At 40.0% G+C, this 18,065-nt stretch overlaps 1 protein-coding gene across 15 annotated transcripts in view; it reads right to left on the reverse strand.

Moving 5' to 3' along the window:
* The window catches only part of SDCCAG8 (SHH signaling and ciliogenesis regulator SDCCAG8), a 242,374-nt gene that overhangs the window by 51,234 nt on the left and 173,075 nt on the right, over nt 1-18,065 (reverse strand). For 12 of the 15 annotated variants that reach the window (XR_009595809.1, XM_060396452.1, XM_060396451.1 and 9 more), the window contains one exon: nt 16,958-17,089. The exons of the other annotated variants lie outside the window; for them this stretch is intronic. Coding sequence is in view for 11 of the 12 variants with exons in the window: in XM_060396452.1 (XP_060252435.1) it covers nt 16,958-17,089 (132 nt within the window). In the remaining variant the exon portion in view is untranslated. The remainder of the gene's footprint in view (nt 1-16,957; nt 17,090-18,065) is intronic. 15 annotated transcript variants of the gene reach the window in all.

Here is an 18,065-nt window from a genome sequence, read left to right on the forward strand (position 1 = left end):
CTAGGCTAAACAGTGGCCACTGCTTTTACTGCCAAGAAGTTGTGGAACATTCACTGAGTATAAGAGTGCTCCATTTGCCCATCTTTTGGGCAATGTGAAGCTGGCCTAAGACTCAGGGGGAAGAGAAAGAAAAAGAGAGCGGAGAAAGTTAACTTTCTTCTGCCTCCAGGTTGGTTGCCTCTTCTTTGGTATTAATACAAAGGGGAAAACTGTGCATGAAGAATGCAATGCAGCTTCTCCTATAAGACTAGTCTGGTGTATATCTTCACTTGTCTGACTCTAGTTGTTCCTTCCAAAGTATAGCAGAAACTCTCTGAATGGAAGGCCACTTACCCTGACCACCTGATGAACCAACACTCTCCCTTCCTCTCTATTAAATGTACTGAATGATGTCCAGGGCTCCCTCAGTACTCACAGCCATTGGCTCCTACCCTACTGTACAACTGGGTGTTTGTGTTCTCACCAGTTGTGTTATATTCCCCAAAGTCTGTTGTGTTTCTTCCCAAATCTGTACATGCTGCTAACATAGGTATAACTTGACGTCTAGTGAACTCAGAAATATGATTATTAAAAAATGAGTTTGCTGATTCTATGAAAACAAAGTAGAATGATTTAGAAAGAATCACAAAGCTGAGTTTAAAAGAAGCCGGTCAAATTCAGTGTGCACGAAATAAATGTAAAAGACAAGGTAGGGGAGCAAGAGGGTCATTAAAATAGCAAATTCTGCATGGAAGTTGCTTCTCAAGTATCTTCATGTCCTCAGTTGTTTCAGTGAAGTCAAAACTGGGTGAATCAAAAGAGGCAATTTTGGTATGATTTATCCAGGGAAATGATATGGAACTCCAAATAGGGCAGTTCATACACGAAGAAGATGTCTTGGCCTAAACATAGTGTCACTTGCTATGACTTCCTGACTTTTCAATTAATCATCCAACTTCTGGTCTCCAGCTTACTGGATGAGCCACTTTCTGCCAACATCTGTTTATCTGCACTTAATATTTTCCTTTTGATTTTTAGTACCAAGCCGTTGCCTTACTTCTGGGAACACATGAATTATTGAGAGGGTACAGCAGAACACACAGAAGCAGAAAACATAGATTCTAGTCATTACCTGAACTGTAGTCTTAGAAATCACTATCTCTCTGGGCCACCTTCCTCATCTATAAAGTGTCCTCCGTCCTTGTAGGGATGGAGGATGAGAGGTAGGTTATAAGAGAAGGAGTTGGACTGGATAATCTTTCAGGTCTCTTCTGCTTATTTAAAATGCCATTCTATGCAAGTCAGCCCAAATTTTGAAGAACAAGCAGAGTTCTTCAAAACATCTGCTAATCTTTATTTGGAATATAACTAATATTTGGGAAAAAATACATAAATTCTTTGTTAATGTCACGAGTAAGTAAATAAAGTTACTTGAGAAAACAAATATTATTTAGAATTTTTAGAAGTTTTAATTACAAAAAAGAAAATACAAATTTATTCAAATAAGATCTAAGTTGCCAATATAAAATTAATAATTAACGTCCTTATAATTTGAGAATGGGGGAAATGCCTTTAAGATGTTATACTTCAAGTATCCATGCTCTCTATAATAAAAAACTTTAGCAGAAACTATCCTTATTAATTGATATTTCCAAAGTGGACTACAAAGCTATAGTTCTGGGAATAGCATGTACTGTAAACTTGTTTCAGTAATTCCCAGTGTTAATTTTAATTTGACAAATGCAAAACCACAATCACTGACTGGAAAAAAATAAAACACCGAAAGAAACAAATGCTGCCTTCTTTAAACTCATTAGTTCTGCAACAGAACTAAAATGAAAAATTAAGCTCAAGACTCAATTTATATCAAAACTGAGTTTCTTTAACAGCAGTGAGTCTTGTCAAAAATGTGTTTCTAGATAAAAAGAAAATTGCTAGAGAGTTCTGCCTAACATATTGTTTTAGTATTTCTTTCATTTTAATTAGAATGATGCCTGAATCAATTTTTGTGCAACAAAAATAATACAAACTAGACTCATATACAAAGATAAGAGATTTAAATCTGTGTACACATCATCTTTTAAAATAACCATTTGCCATTTGTGAGTGGGAAAAGAAACTGTAATATTCAGTTTATATGTTCCTTTGGAGTCTATATCAATTTCAAGTTTTCTTTTATGATTCAGCTATTCTAAGAATATAAAATATTTTATTAAGAATTAATGTGTTATCCACACAAATGGCAAATATTGAAAATAGGAATGTAAATAAGAAAATAATAAAAATAGTAAGTCTACTAATGCTGAAGAGGAAGGAAGACAGGAGGGGGAGGAGAGCATGTGAAAGGGAGAGAGATTTTAAACATCCGGTTTCTATTCTGGACCGTTTATAGAAACAGACAGACACAGCGAGCAGAAGCCAAATATATTCTCAGGCTCTGACAGGATTTGTTTCCTATCTTGTCATTATTTTTACTGTATTCTTCCTAATAAGATTTCTCCAGTGTTCTAGATTTCCAGACCAATAATACCAGTCTTACTGAGAGCTTAAAAATGAGTCTCGGAGGATTTGGGCATGTTCATGGAGTCTGGCTGTCTGTGAGCCTACTCGCTTAGGGTTTACAGGTTTTCCAGGAACTTTTCAGCACAAAGGTACACAATCATGGGAACATTCATCGCCCATCATATACATCCTTCCCAAATTTCACTGAATGATTTTCTTAGGATCTAATATTCAATCCTGGCAGAGCAATAGATACCTGGTCTGCTGCAGAAAGGTAAAGAGAGATGCATGATGCGCATTCCGCTACTGCTGGCACAAGGGCAATGGACTCACTCAACATGCCTGCTCTTTGTATGCTCTCTTTATGAGAGCAATTTCAAGACACACTAATAGCTCAAGCAAGTACCTATCTACCTCAACCCTTTAAATTCCACTGCCACTGAGAGAAAGTCACAGTGCCCACTAAACATGCAGCTAGCTTGTCTCTACATCAAAATAAAACACAATAGAGTTCCTCTACTCCACAGATAATGAGGGAACTATTTTGAAAATTTGAATGATCTGTTTATGCCGACTATAAAAACATCCCTTTGCATCAAAATAAGTGTCCTTCTTTATTGCACACAGATTATTTTCTATAGAATTTAAATTGTACATGAAATTATAATTGTGTCTTGTTTAATGTAAATTGATTGTCTCAATTATTGGGAAAGCATTTGAATTTTAATGGACTACTTTGCTGGACATGTGCCAAACAAATCATCAAAAAACTCTAATAGCTCTAACTGTGGAGGTACACAGCCAAACATTTATATAAATCAGGAGGGACTGCTTGGTTGCAAGAATTAATCCTAAAGTGGTCCAGAACAGTTAGTAAGCTATTCGCCATGAAGAGGAAATCAGCTGTTGATTTTCAGTGTTAGAAGATGCTGGATAGCGAGGCTATAATTTGGTCTCTCTCTCTGAAAAAAAGATGAGTAGAAAGGACTCATTGCCCTATTAGTAGAAAGGACTTTTATGGATATACTTTTTTTTTTTTTTAATGGTTTTCCTTCTACAGATTAGACTATCCATGAAAAATCAAGGCTTTGTCCTGAAGGTAGCACCAACAGAGGACCTAGCCGTACTGGGTCACCGGGCACTACAACACACTGGAACGTGAACCTTGGGCGTCTGAGAGAAGGCCGCCCCAGGAAGCTGGCTGTAGGCAGACACATCTCAGCAGTATGCCACATAGTCACTTCTTGACATTTCTCCATTTATAAATTTAGTGTCTATGTGGCCAAATATGTACACTCCACACTTAAAATCATAGGCAGACCTCATCCAGTTTGCTACCTAGATAGCTGCAACATTTTCACAGTTAAATTATAACCAGTTGTGCTGGAGGTATAAATACATATCTGCCCAAAACTGTCAGCTTTATAAGATCTTTTTCTTACACCCTCAGCCTTAAGAAGCACTGTTGCTAGGTATAAATATCACCCCTGGGTATAATATGATGAACTTCTTACTACACAGCCAAAGCTATAGCTCAGCATCAGGCACAGAAGAGATGATGAAGCAGCAGCAGATAAGCAGCACTTGCACGTTAGAGAACAGCTCAGCATGACCTGCACGTTTGGAGCCTCAATACCCCTCCACCGCCCTGGCCCCACATTTGCAGGGGATTGGTCAAGCTTCACTTAGCAGTCAGAGTCAGCAATGCATCAGCTACATGGATGTCACCTTTCTTTCAATGACATTTGCCTAACATATATACATTAAAATTTGCATTAAAAGGAAATGAGTGATTCAAAAGACCTTTTAATGCTGCTTTTCTGTATTTCTACAAAATACTTTAAAAATATATGCTCTTTAAATTGCTGCATATTTTCCATAGGCAATATTGAGAAAATGGTTCTGCCCCTATTGACACATACAGACACACACAGACATCAACAGACACACACACATACAATTTCATGTACTAGTAATTTTTAAAACCAATTACTCTACAGAAAACAAAAACCCAGAAAATATCACTATCATCAAGATACTATAAAACCAAATTTTCTCTCTAGTCTTACTAAATTTCCATCCCCAGCAGTCTGCATGTTATACATGGCAAAAAACAAACAAACAAAAAAATGCATGAAATTGCCCTCCTCAGCCCCACTCTTGAAATGTTTAACTAAACAAAGGAAAACACTTTAAAAAGGACTGAAGGCATTATATTCCTTATGTAATCACCTTAGAAGTTATTTTGTTCAAAATGATCAAAGAAATGTCAAAAACAACATGGACTCCCACAGTTAGGGTGCTATTGATTCTAGATGTTGATCTTCAGAGCAACATGAAAGAACTAAAAGAACACGAAGAGGAATACTACCTACAGGGCTGCAAATGCAGCCTCAGCTCCAAGTGCCCAGCTGGTCAGAGCTGAAAACCCGGCAGCTCTTCTTTGAGTTGAGAGGTCATGGGCTCTGTAGGGACGGCCCCTCCCAGGTCACATGGAAAACGTCTGCCTCCGAACAAAATTCCACTAAAGCAGCCTAAAACAGAGAGTTTTCTCGGAGAAGAGTGAGCTATTTTTGCAGTCCTAGCTATCAGTGCAGCTTATTTTGTTTTAAAGGAAGACCTGCTATGAATATTGTGTTTCTGTTTTGTTTTATTTAATGATGATACCCTATTAAGTCTGAATTGCAAAATAAAATCCAAGAGCTTATTATTTAACAAAAGTATACATTGTTTCCTATGTGACTAGCAGACACTAAACTCACTTCAATCTCAGAATAACCCTAGGCAATGGGAACAATTTTCCCTCCTTTTATAGCTGAGGAGACTGAATCACCAAGAAATGAGGAGACCTGCCTAACATCCACAGCCTGTTCGTTGGTGGGGCTGGGCTTAGAATCCAGGCAAGAAGCTCCAGAAACTGCATGTTTTTAACCACTATGTACCACATGCTCTATTAGTAATTTAAGAATCTTCTTAAAAGCTCATTTAGTCTTGCCATAACCTGGGGAGATTTCTAAAGCACATGAGCCTGAAAAGCCACTAGTGGAGACGTTGACTCTTAGACGCCACACTGTCTCTCATGACTTAGAATGGGAAAATCTGCTGGGGGGCTTCTGTGACCTGGGACTCTGGAGACCTGGAGCCCAGGGCCGGCTCAGATGCTGGCTTCCCGGGGAAACTTGGAGAGGTACTGAAGCACACTGATGGGAACACGGGCTCCAGCATTAGATAACCTTGCATTTTTAGACTGGAGATGCAACATATTAGGGAAGTGTCTGTGGATAAGTCACATAATCTCTTGGAGACTCAGTCTCCCCCTCTAAAAATATAGGAGATGAATATTATCTCAATGAGATGGATGAGATGGTTGGATGGCATCACTGACTCAGTAGATGTGAGTCTGAGCAAACTCTGGGAGACAGTGAAGAACAGGGAACCCTGGAGTCCATGGGGTTGCAAAGAGTCAGATATGAGTTAGTGACTGAACAACATTATCTTAATAGAATTGATCTGATGCTTCAATTACTCAATGCCTCTCTGCTACAGATTCTTTTATTATAAAAATGCAGTGCTGTGTTAGAGATCACAGTCCCATCTACCTAAGAAATACTGCGATTTCATAATACCGTGATTACAAGACAGTTGACTGGGCTTCGCAGGTGGCACAGTGGTAAAGAATCTGCCTGCCAATGCAGGAGACACAAGAGATGTGGGTTTGATCCCTGGGGCAGGAAGATCCCGTAGAGGAGGAAATGGCAACCCACTCCAATATTGTTGCCTGGAAAATTCCAAGGACCAAGGAGCCTGACAGGCTACAGTCCATGGGGTTGCAAAAAGCTGGGCACAAAGAGCATACGTACACAGGTATGAGAGTTGACTGTACTAATACAGTACTATATATAGTGCTTATGATTTCCAAATATTTTCACATCTACGTTCTGATTAGATCCTCATTACTAATCTGCATAGTATTCAACCCTCATTTTATGGATGAAGAAATTGAAGCTGAGAGAATTTATTTGGCTTGGCCATGATCATACATTGTCAGGTGACATGGCTGGCCCACAAACCGTGAGCTTTTGCTCCTTATCCAGGGTTCTTTTCCTTACAATTTGCTGGGTTTCCACAGAAGACACGAGGCCTGCTTGCAATAAGTAGCACAAATGGGGAAAATAAAAGAACCTGAAGAAGTAGAAATGAATACTAATTGCTCCAAGATCCTGGAGAGGATGGAGCAGCTGTCTCTGGTTTGTGTGTCAGTTAGCATGTACTGAGGGGCCTCTTACGCATCCAGTGGAAATGTGAAGCCCAGGCTTGCTTGGAGAGCAGAAGCCAAGGCAGAGTTTCCATAAGGAGAATGAAGCAAAGGAAATGAGAGACGTTTAACGCAGACACAGTTGCAAGAATGCTCATAACCAGAGAATGGTAACTGATGGCTCTGGAAGGGAATAGAAGTGACGCAGTTGAAGTGATTGGAGATGCACATAAAGAAGGTTTTCTCAAGGGCTGGCCTTGAGGTTGACATTATTTGATGTTATTAATGTTCTCCATGACAGATATATCAGATTCGCTCAGGGCCATCCTTTCCTGGGCTCAATCCCTTGCTACGGCTACTGAGTTATTTGAGTTCCTGGAACCCTCTTGGTTCTGCCACCCAAGGCTCCCTGCATATAACTCAAGTCTCAGGTTCCTCCTGTCACTTGAGAGTCCAATGACATGCCAACTTCTAGAATTTAGGATTTGACTTCTGAAGCAACAGCTAAAAGGACTGATGAATGTAATATGAAGTACAGGGGACTTGCCTCCCATGAGGAAAATTCTGGACCCATGGGAAACATGAGATGAAAGTGGGACAGATAAATTCCCTCTCCTTTCCTCCTTCCAGTGAGCTATTTGGAGGAACAGTTTCTCTGTACAGCCTTCCCAGAAACAGCCTGTGTGGCTGTGACTCTGTGGCTTATTATAAGGCAGTTGCCGGTATAGTAGCATCGCCTTACATGATTTTGCATTCTTCCATGCCTCACCTTCCTTCCTTTCCCTCACTCTCACTGTCCTAGGTTTCAACTAAAATATACATTAGCATTTAATCCTTGCTCAAGTTCTGGGACAGCAGAAGTGAAGGTATTGGCAAAGTCATAGTTGAAATTACCCAGTTAATTAAAACATCCAAAAACAGGTATGAAAAGATATACTAAGTCATGGAAATGTAAGTAGTCTGATTATGTAAGAAAAATGACTGGTGAAAAAGTCAATAAACTCAGAAATCAGATGGGAACTGATAAGCAGAAAGCTTTGAAGGAGCCATTCTAGCTCACCAAAAAAGAGATAAATATCACGATGTTTAAAAGGCTAACATCACAGAAATTCCAATCCTCACTCTCCTACCTGCTTAAAATCCTTCAGCGGCTCCTCATGGTGCCCAGGATAAGTTTCAAACATTTGTACATAACTCAAGAGAAAGGCCCTTCCAGGTCTAATTTCTGAGAGTCTCACTTTCTCTAAATACGTTGTTGTTTAGTCGCTGAGTCGTGTCTGACTATTTGTGACCCCATGGACTGTAGCCCACCAGGTTCCTCTGTTCTTGGGATGTTCTGGGCAAGTATACTGAAGTGGGCTGCCATTTCCTCTTCCAGGAGATCTTCCTGACCCAGGGATTGAGCCTGTGTCTCCTGCATTGGCAGGTGGATTCTCCACCAGCCCTCTTAATACGCAGAAAGTGACACACACAAAAATGTTACTCCCACCCTAACAATGAGAGAAAAAAGTCAGATAATCAACAAAGGCATATTTATTCTCGAGCCAGTCAGAGAGCTGAGGTTGGACAATAAGTAGGTGAACTAAATTCCAAAAAGCAGTGTGCCTCTCTGAGAAGAGGCAGAAACACTTGAATTGTTTTACCTTTGACAGAGTATGGGAAGAGAAACCACCACTATAAAAGGAGGGAAGGTGAAAGCAGGCAACATTTTAACCAGTTTTTAAGAGGGTGGTCATCTAGTGTGATTGTCTAGAACTCCTGGGAGCCCCAGACACAAGAGGACAAGAAGAGCTCACGTTCATTCTTTAGCACTTTTCCAGAGGCTTCTTTCCACTGGATGCTCACAAGAAAAACTGGGAGCAGGAGAGGAGACATGTACCCATACCATGCAGGGCACAAGAAAAAACCCTGCCCTCTGCCCACATACTGGACCCCAGTTTTTCATATGAAGCAAAAGCCTCAAGCCTCTGGGGAAGTGAAAAGAAACCTTCCCAGGAGAGGGTTCAGTGCCTCCGGGGAAATATTAGAAGCAAAAGCCATCTTCTCCTGGGAGGGGTGGAAGCCTCTTTACCTGGCCCTAGGAATAGCTAAGCTTTCACTGAGGAACAGGCCAAAGCAAAATCCATCATCAATATGATGGTAGATGTTTGAAATCCAGCTCTCAGGGAGAAAACAAAGTCCTGATTTGTGGTGTCTGCTCATCTCTGTGATGTGACTCCTTCTCTGGGTGTATCTATGTATGTGCTAAGTTGTGTCTGACTCTTTTGCAATTCTGTGGACTGTAGCCTGCCTGGGTCCTCTATCCATGAGATTTTCCCAGGCAAGAATACTGGAACAGGTTGCCATTTCCTTCTCCAGGGGATCTTCCAACCCAGGGATAGAGCCTGTGTCTCCTGCATCTCCTACATTGCAGGAGGATTCTTTACTGCTGAGCCACCAGGTAAATATTTCTACCTTGGCCAATTTAAAACTACCAGCATGATGTTAGATGACTCACACATTTATAAAAATTTAACAATCAGCTCAAGCACACAGTTGCATCTGACCCTGAGGAGGCATCGGGCTTCCCTTGTAGCTCAGCTAGTAAAGACTCTGCCTGCTGTGCAGGAGACCCAGGCTCGATTCCTGGGTCAGGAAGATCCCCTGGAGAAGGAAAATGGCAACCCACTCCAGTATTCTTGCCTAGAGAATCCCATGGACAGAGGAGCCTGGCAGGCTATAGTCCATGGTGTCATAAGAGTTGGACACAACTTAGTGACCAGCACCCCCTTCCCCGACCCAAGGAAGCATCAGAAAACCCCATCCTCATCCTAGTGCCCATTACAAAACCACAATGAGAGTCAAATGGAAAAGACCAGAAATAAAAAACAAACAGAAACCCAGCATCAACACTACAGAATTTCTTTGATGGGCCTATGAACAGAATGGATTCAACACAGGGAAGGAAAATCATGAAGTCTGAGATTGGCCAATAGACATTATCCAAACTAAACACAAAGAAGAGAGAAAGGAGCTGGCGGGGAGGCAGGGGGTAGTATGGGCAGAGAAGAGACTCGAATGGTGCATCTAAGAGCTACGGGACATCAGATGATCTGAGCAATGTACAACTGGAATCCCAGAAGAGGGAGAGAGAGAAAGTGGGATGGGAAGATCTAACTCCCGCGCACTGCCTCGCCTTGTCTACTGTCAATCTCCCTTTTTAAAGCCACCGTGAAGCTATTGAAGAGGCCGTGTCTTCGTTGACTCTCAGGACCTTCAAACAGTTATTCCTTTTTCTCTGTTAAGATTACTTCTACTTCTCAGGATTCAGTTAGGTATTATTTCTCTAAGGAATTGTACAGTGGGGTCTCTAAACCTGAATTGGCTGCCAGTCTGGTGGGACCCAGAACATCTGATTCACTCTCATCATAGTATGTTACACCCCTGTGATTACCTTGTGCTCCTGGCAGAACTGAAAACTCCTTAAGGGTAGAGATCATGCCTTTTTTCTTTTGTATGCTCAGTTCAGTTCAGTTCATTTGCTCAGTCGTATCCAACTCTTTGTGACCCCATCAACCACAGCACGTCAGCCCTCCCTGTTCATCATCAACTCCCGGAGTCTACCCAAACCCATGTCCATCGAGTCAGTGATGCCATCCAACCATCTCATCCTCTGTCGTCCCCTTCTCCTGTTGCCCTCAAACTTTCCCAGCATCAGGGTCTTTTCAAATGAGTCAGCTATTCACATCAGGTGGCCAAAGTATTGGTGTTTCAGCTTCAACATCAGTCCTTCCAATGAACACCCAGGACTGATCTCCTTTAGGATGGACTGGTAGGATCTCCTTGCAGTCCAAGGGATTCTCAAGAGTCTTCTGCAACACCACAGTTCAAAAGCATCAATTCTTCAGTGCTCAGCTTTCTTTATACTCCAACTCTCACATCCATATATGACCACTGGAAAAGCCATAGCCTTGACTTGAGGGACCTTTGTGGGCAAAGTAATGTCTGTGCTTTTTAATATGCTGTCTAGGTTGGTCATAAGTTTCCTTCCAAGGAGTAAGCGTCTTTTAATTTCATTGCTGCAATCACAATCTGCAGTGATTTTGGAGCCCAGAAAAATAAAGTCAGCCACTGTTTCCACTGTTTCCCCATCTATTTCCCATGAAGTGATGGGACCAGATGCCATGATCTTAGTTTTCTAAATGTTGAGCTTTAAGCCAACTTTTTCACTCTCCTCTTTCACTTTCATCAAAGGCTCTTTATTCTTCACTTTCTGCCATAAGGGTGGTGTCATCTGTATATCTGAGGTTATTGATGTTTCCAAGCAATCTTGATTTCAGCTTGTGCTTCCTCCAGCCCAGAGTTTCTCATGATGTACTCTGCATATAAGTTAAATAAGCAAGGTGACAATATACAGCCTTGATATATTCCTTTTTCTATTTGGAACCAGTCTGCTGTTCCATGTCCTACTTCTGACCTGCATACAGGTTTCTCAAAAGGCAGGTCAGGTGGTGTGGTATGCCCATCTCTTTCAGAATTTTCCACAAGAGAAGACTCTACACATGGACATCACCAGATGGTCAACACCGAAATCAGATTGATTATATTCTTTGCAGCCAAAGATGGATAAGCTCTATACAGTCAGCAAAAATAAGACTGGGAGCTGATTGGCTCAGATCATGAACTCCTTATTGCCAAATTCAGACTGAAATTGAATAAAGTGGAGAAAACCACTAGACCATTCAGGTACGACCTAAATCAAATCCCCTATGACTATACAGTGGAAATGAGAAATAGATTTAAGGGACTAGATGTGATAGACAGAGTGCTTGATGAACTATGGATGGAGGTTCATGACATTGTACAGGAGACAGGGATCAAGACCATCCCCAAGAAAAAGAAATGCAAAAAAAGCAAAATGGCTGTCTGAGGAGGCCTTACAAATAAGCTGGGCAAAGAGGAGAAGTGAAAAGCAAAGGAGAAAGGAAAGGTATACCCATTTGAATGCAGAGTTCCAAAGAATAGCAAGGAGAGATAAAAAAGCCTTTCTCAGTGATCAGTGCAAAGAAATAGAGGGAAACAATAGAATGGGAAAGATTAGAAATCTCTTCAAGAAAATTAGAGATACCAAGGTAACATTTCATGCAAAGATGGGCTCAATAAAGGACAGAAATGGTATGGGTCTAACAGAAGCAGAAGATATTAAGAAGAGGTGGCAAGAATACACGGAAGAACTGTACAAAAAGATCTTCACAACCAAGATAATCACGATGGTGTGATCACAAACCTAGAGCCAGACATCCTGGAATGTGAAGTCAAGTGGGCCTTAGGAAGCATCACTACAAACAAAGCTAGTGGAGGTGATGGGATTCCAGTTGAGCTATTTCAAATCCTGGAAGATGATGCTGTGAAAGTGCTGCACTCAATATGCCAGCAAATTTGGAAAACTCAGCAGTGGCCACAGGACTGGAAAAGGTCAGTTTTCATTCCAATCTCAAAGAAAGGTAATGCCAAAGAATGCTCAAACTACCACACAATTGCACTCATCTCACACGGTAGTAAAGTAATGCTTAAAATTCTCCAAGCCAGGCTTCAGCAATATGTGAACCATGAACTTCCAGATGTTCAAGCTGGTTTTAGAAAAGGCAGAGGAACCAGAGATCAAATTGCCAACATCCATTGGATCATTGAAGAAGCAAGAGTTCCAGAAAAAAACATCTATTTCTGCTTGATTGACTATGCCAAAGCCTTTGTACACTCAATGCTTAATAAATGTTAATAAATACAGGGATATAGTAATAAGCTAGAAAATACAAAATATTGCACAAACCAAGCAATCTAGTTTAAGTTTTCACATTGAACATGCAAAGTTCAAAATTACTGGAAATTTAAAAAGCAATACAACAAATGGGATCACAGAAGAGAAAAATGAATCGTATTTAACTTGAAAGCATAAATCACAATTTAAATCATAAGAGTTAGGATAACAAAAATGCTAATCAAAAGTTCTCAATCTACCTAAAAGATAAAACCAAAATGATAAATTTGTCTTTAATGAAGGAATTGACTCAGGGAGGCTTACACTGGATACATGGAAGACATTTTTGGGGATCTTAAGCATGGAGATACATTCTTTTTTTCTAAACAAACACACACATACATTCATATGCTCACAAACACTTGGAATATCATAGGTATATCACAAGTATGGTCTGAAATGTTGTTCTGTAAACCAGCTGTTGAAAACTCAGAAGGCATTTATCCTTAGAAATAACATCATGTAAACATGGTATTTTGTTTTACAGACTGCTTTCACAATAGCCTATTTAACCCATAATATAAATAAACTACCTTCTAGAACTTTTGCCTCTCAAGTTTCTGTTGGATGTCCAAAATCTAGAACAGAACCTGGTGTATATGTTAAGGTGTTGGTAAGGATGCTGAACGATTAATAGTGGGAAACATTTGTTGTGGACACAGACCCTGTTCTAAAGAGTTTTCAGGGGTTGTTTTAGGCCATTATCACAGCCTTATAAGGTAGCGTTTCTCAGATAATGAAAGTGATAAAGTGAGGAAATAAAGATTAAATTTATGATTTAAGGGATTTGCTTTTGACCTCACATCTAGGAAGAAAGCCTTCTTCTAGGGTGCATGCTCTTAACCACTGTACATACTGTGAAAATTAGTAAATAGAAATCTTATTTAAAATGGAGTTGGGAGGCCAGTAGGGGGAACTCTCAAGCCCCACCACTCCAGTATAAGGTTACTACTTTAACCGAGCAAGAGAAAGAAAGAAAGAAAGAAAGAAAGAAAAAAAAAAAAGACTCCTTGCCAGGCAACAACCTGGCCCTTTAGAGACTAGCACAACTCAGCCGATGAAAAGCCACTAGTTCAAATTCCCAGTTTCCTCTAATGAACTCTTTGTTTAATAACAGCTCCACCAACTCCTTTTCTAGAAAAGAACATTCTTCTCCTTTGTTATTTGGACTTGCCTGTGGTGTGCTACCGATTACATATTCTGAATTGTATATCCTTGCTGTTCTCAACTTAACCTATTTTGTTAGTAAAATAACTGGCTGTTTTATTGTTTTAGGTCGACAATACTGTTTCTCTACTTTCAGTTTTAGGTCTTAAAAAGCATAGGACTAGAACCAGAATGTTGTTAAACGAATGGAAGCTCCATAAGGGCAGGATGTCCTCAGGACAAGCAGATTTATCCAAGCACATCAGTGCTATATAATAAACGCTCAATAAATATTTGACAGCCTACTCCAGTGTTCCTGCCAGGAGAATTCCATGGACAGAGGAGCTTGGCAGGCTATAGTCCACAGGTCACAAAAAGCTGGAAATGACTGAGCCCCACTCTATTTTTGCCTGAAAAATCCCATGGACAGAGGAGCCTGGCAGGTTACAATCCAAAGGGTTGCAAAGAGTGAGACATGACTGAACATGCATGCACACACAAATAAGTGGAAGAGTTATTTTCCCTTTCCTTGGATATTGGGCCTATTCTAAGCATCAGTTATACCAGAAAGTCTGACGTTTCCCTCCTTCTCTTTTGTTGGGTATATTTCTCATTTAATTTTCTCCCAGGTGATCAGTTACGATACTGTCTGTTTTGTTCTAGCTATAGCAACTGCACAGCCTGCTTTATATAATTTATTCACCCTCAGATCAAAATCTAACTCCTATAGCTAGAACTTCCTCTGTTACTGAGGGAAAGCATCTGATTTCAGGTGTTCCCAACAAAATGTAACTGAAAATGCCTTCCAGTCCGCTTAGGGATTTGCCAAGAATGCATAGAATAATTGGATTTTAAAGAAATTGCTTGCTGACCCCAACTGACATAAATTTGGTACAATCTGGGGGGCGGGGAAGGGTCACACTTTCTAAGCTGTTTCTGGTTTGTGTAGCTTCCTTTTTCCCTCTACACAATATTCTCAGATTGTTTGTCTTTAGACCCCTTAGGGGAGGCAGGCTACCTAATCCATGGTCTAGCAAAATGAAAGCTAGTGATAACAAAGAAATATTTCAAAAAGAGTTGAAATGAGCTTCTTTCCTAGCAACATATGGACTACATACCAGTGATTACAATTTGATATTATAAAATAACGGCATATAAATCTAAAATAACACAGCAATTATGCTAATTTACTTTTAAAAGTATGTTGTCAGTTATTTAAACACACAGATTCCCAAGCAGTTCATCACCAAAGGAGTACTTCTCTAAAGAAAACTGGTGGTGGTGATGGACAGATAGGAGGTGGGGATTATACACACATTTGCTTTAGCAAGAGAGATGACGGATGATTCACTTCTGAATTACAACTCATACAGGACGTGAAGCATATTTCTTGAGAAAATAATACACTGCTGTTGCAAATATGAAGTATTGCATTATAAGAGGTTAGCAAACAACAAGTGAAATCAATTATCCTGAAACTAAACTGAGATTATTTTATAGCCAAAATTAAGAAGAGCAGTATTTGAAGAGCAAGATGAAGTCAAGTGCAACACTGGTAATGCAATATGAACTAAATGTCCTTCCCCCAGATCACGGGAAGCCAAACTACTGGTGCTTGTGCAGCATCATAGGAGCTCTGCGAGGCGTGGAAGCCCGTGAAATATGCATCGGCATTCTCAGGAAGCTGTTTTGACTTCTAAAACCACCCTGCAGTACTTCTAAAACCACCCTGCAGTACTTCTAAAACATTCACTTAATAGATTTTGACATTGTCCATAAGAACTGCAGAAATGACTTATAATTTTCTGTCAGTTTTCCTGACCATCACTACCCTGGGAACTTTGGTGTATATTTTGATTACTCTTCTTAATGAGGAAAGATCAAGTCAAGAAATTACCTTGGGAATGGGTAAAGTTTGATCACTATACATCCCAGATTTAATATCAACAAACTTTTAGTTTATGCAAAACCAAGAAAACAGGAGATCAAAACAAACGAATGAAAACAACCCTTCAGGCCACCAACTCCTGCTCAGGCTGCCAAGGGTGGCTGTCCTCCAGAACATCCCTCCTTTCTGCTTCTGGGGTTTCAGGAGGCACAGGGCAGCCACAAGTCACCTCCCCCAGATGGCAGGTGGCATCACAGCTGCCCTGGACTCTGGGCTCATATATCCTTGACCAGCTCAAATAGAGGGGGAGCCTGCAACTGTGGGAAAGAGGCAGAGGTGAAGACCCTTTTTATTTTTCTATCACCTGGCCAACTACAGTGACTTGGTACAAAATAGTTGACGAATAAATACACAACAAACAAATTCTGGCTTCAGCTTACTTTACCAGCACCATATCCATAAACCTGCACTCAACAGTTCACATGCTTTTTCAACCACACATACAGCAGTGTAGGAAGTAACTCTTTCCTGTCCAAAATTAGTTCCTGATCAATGCTTGATGTCCCAACCTTCCTCTACACTCAGGACACCTACACTGCCTCTGTGTCTGCTTTAGTATCTCCAGATTTATTTTGATTCTAAAAATCCCCTTCACAGAAGTACAGAGTTTTTTGAAACCCCTTAGAAATTTTAAAATTATTTCATTATTCTATATAATATGATTAAAAGGGGAATTTTAACTAAAAGCATTTAATTTGAAATAAATATATATTTGCTTTCCTGGTAGCTCAGTAGTAAAGAATCTGCCTGCCAATGGAGAAGATGTAGGTTTGATCCTGAGGTCAGGAAGATCCCCTGGAGAATGAAAAGGCAATCTGCTCCAGTGTTCTTACCTGGGAAATTCCATGCACAGAGGAGCCTGGCGGGCTAAGTCCATGGGGTCGCAAAAGACTTGGACACAACTTAGCGACTAAACAACAATAGCAACTACCTCTGATTAAGACACCTAATTTTCTTAGGTTATTACATCCTTTATCTTACAAAAAAACATACAAAACCTAATCTCTAGAAGAGAATTTTGAAATTTCTGCATATTACTTTACCAAGTCCACCTTAAAGGTAGACAGTTTTCCTACAGTATTCTATATTAAATATACTTCTATGTCTTTAGAGAATAGTAGAGAGGGAATGTGCTCTCTTCTGTGTGTATAATAAGAACAACCTAAATTGAGACAATATAAATATATAAAGTATTAGATTTTGAGCATGCTCCTTGAGTACCACAGTAACCATGAATTCTATTTATTTATTCCAGAACAATTCCCATTCTGTTTCTGAACCAAACACATTCACTATGTGGCACATTAGTTGATGATAAAATATTTATTACCTTTGCTTCATTATCTCATGTAGTCTCCCATGCTGGACACACTGCTCCTCTAATTCATCATTTCTTCTCTGTAACTTTTCCAGTTTGTCATATGTATACCTCTTTTCTTGACTGAGCTGAGCTATTTCAGATCTAAAGAGATGTAAACAGAAATAACAGATGTTAAGCAAGAATACTGGAGTGGGTTGCCATTTCCTTCTCCAGGGGATCGTTCCGACCCAGGGATTGAACCCGGGTCTCCCGCATTGTAGGCAGACGCTTTACCGTCTAAGCCATGAGGGAAGTCCCCTTTCAAACAGAAATAACAGATGTTAAAGGTTTTTATTACCATAGCATGTTTTTATTGTATAACCTCATCATTTCCTTGAACTCTACACTTAAACATGGGTCAATAAAATTATTTTATATAAAATAAAATATTGCAGAAATTACAGAATGTCTAGTAGACAGATATACACGCTGCAGAGACTCAAGTGGTAGCACATGAAAGAATAACAACTTGCTCTAATAGAGAGATTTTTCAAGGTACAAGGCAAAAATAATAATCAAATCCCATTTTTATTTTTTTTTTCGTTTTTTTTTTTTTTTTAGTTTTTTATTTTTTAAATTTTAAAATCTTTAATTCTTACATGCATTCCCAAACATGAACCCCCCTCCCACCTCCCCTCCCCATAACATCTTTCTGGGTCATCCCCATGCGCCAGCCCCAAGCATGCTGCATCCTGCGTCAGACATAGACTGGCGATTCAATTCACATGATAGTATACATGTTAGAATGTCATTCTCCCAAATCATCCCACCCTCTCCCTCTCCCTCTGAGTCCAAAAGTCCGTTATACACATCTGTGTCTCTTTCCCTGTCTTGCATACAGGGTCGTCATTGCCATCTTCCTAAATTCCATATATATGTGTTAGTATACTGTATTGGTGTTTTTCTTTCTGGCTTACTTCACTCTGTATAATCGGCTCCAGTTTCATCCATCTCATCAGAACTGCAAATCCCATTTTTAAAAAGACTACATTAAGTTACCAAATATTTACTGAGTACCTATTACAGGCAAGCTATCATGCTGTTATAGGAACAACCCTGGGCCTAGTTTCTATGAAAA

The sequence above is a fragment of the Ovis aries genome, chromosome 12 (genome assembly GCF_016772045.2).
Source record: "Ovis aries strain OAR_USU_Benz2616 breed Rambouillet chromosome 12, ARS-UI_Ramb_v3.0, whole genome shotgun sequence".
Taxonomy (NCBI): domain Eukaryota; kingdom Metazoa; phylum Chordata; class Mammalia; order Artiodactyla; family Bovidae; genus Ovis; species Ovis aries.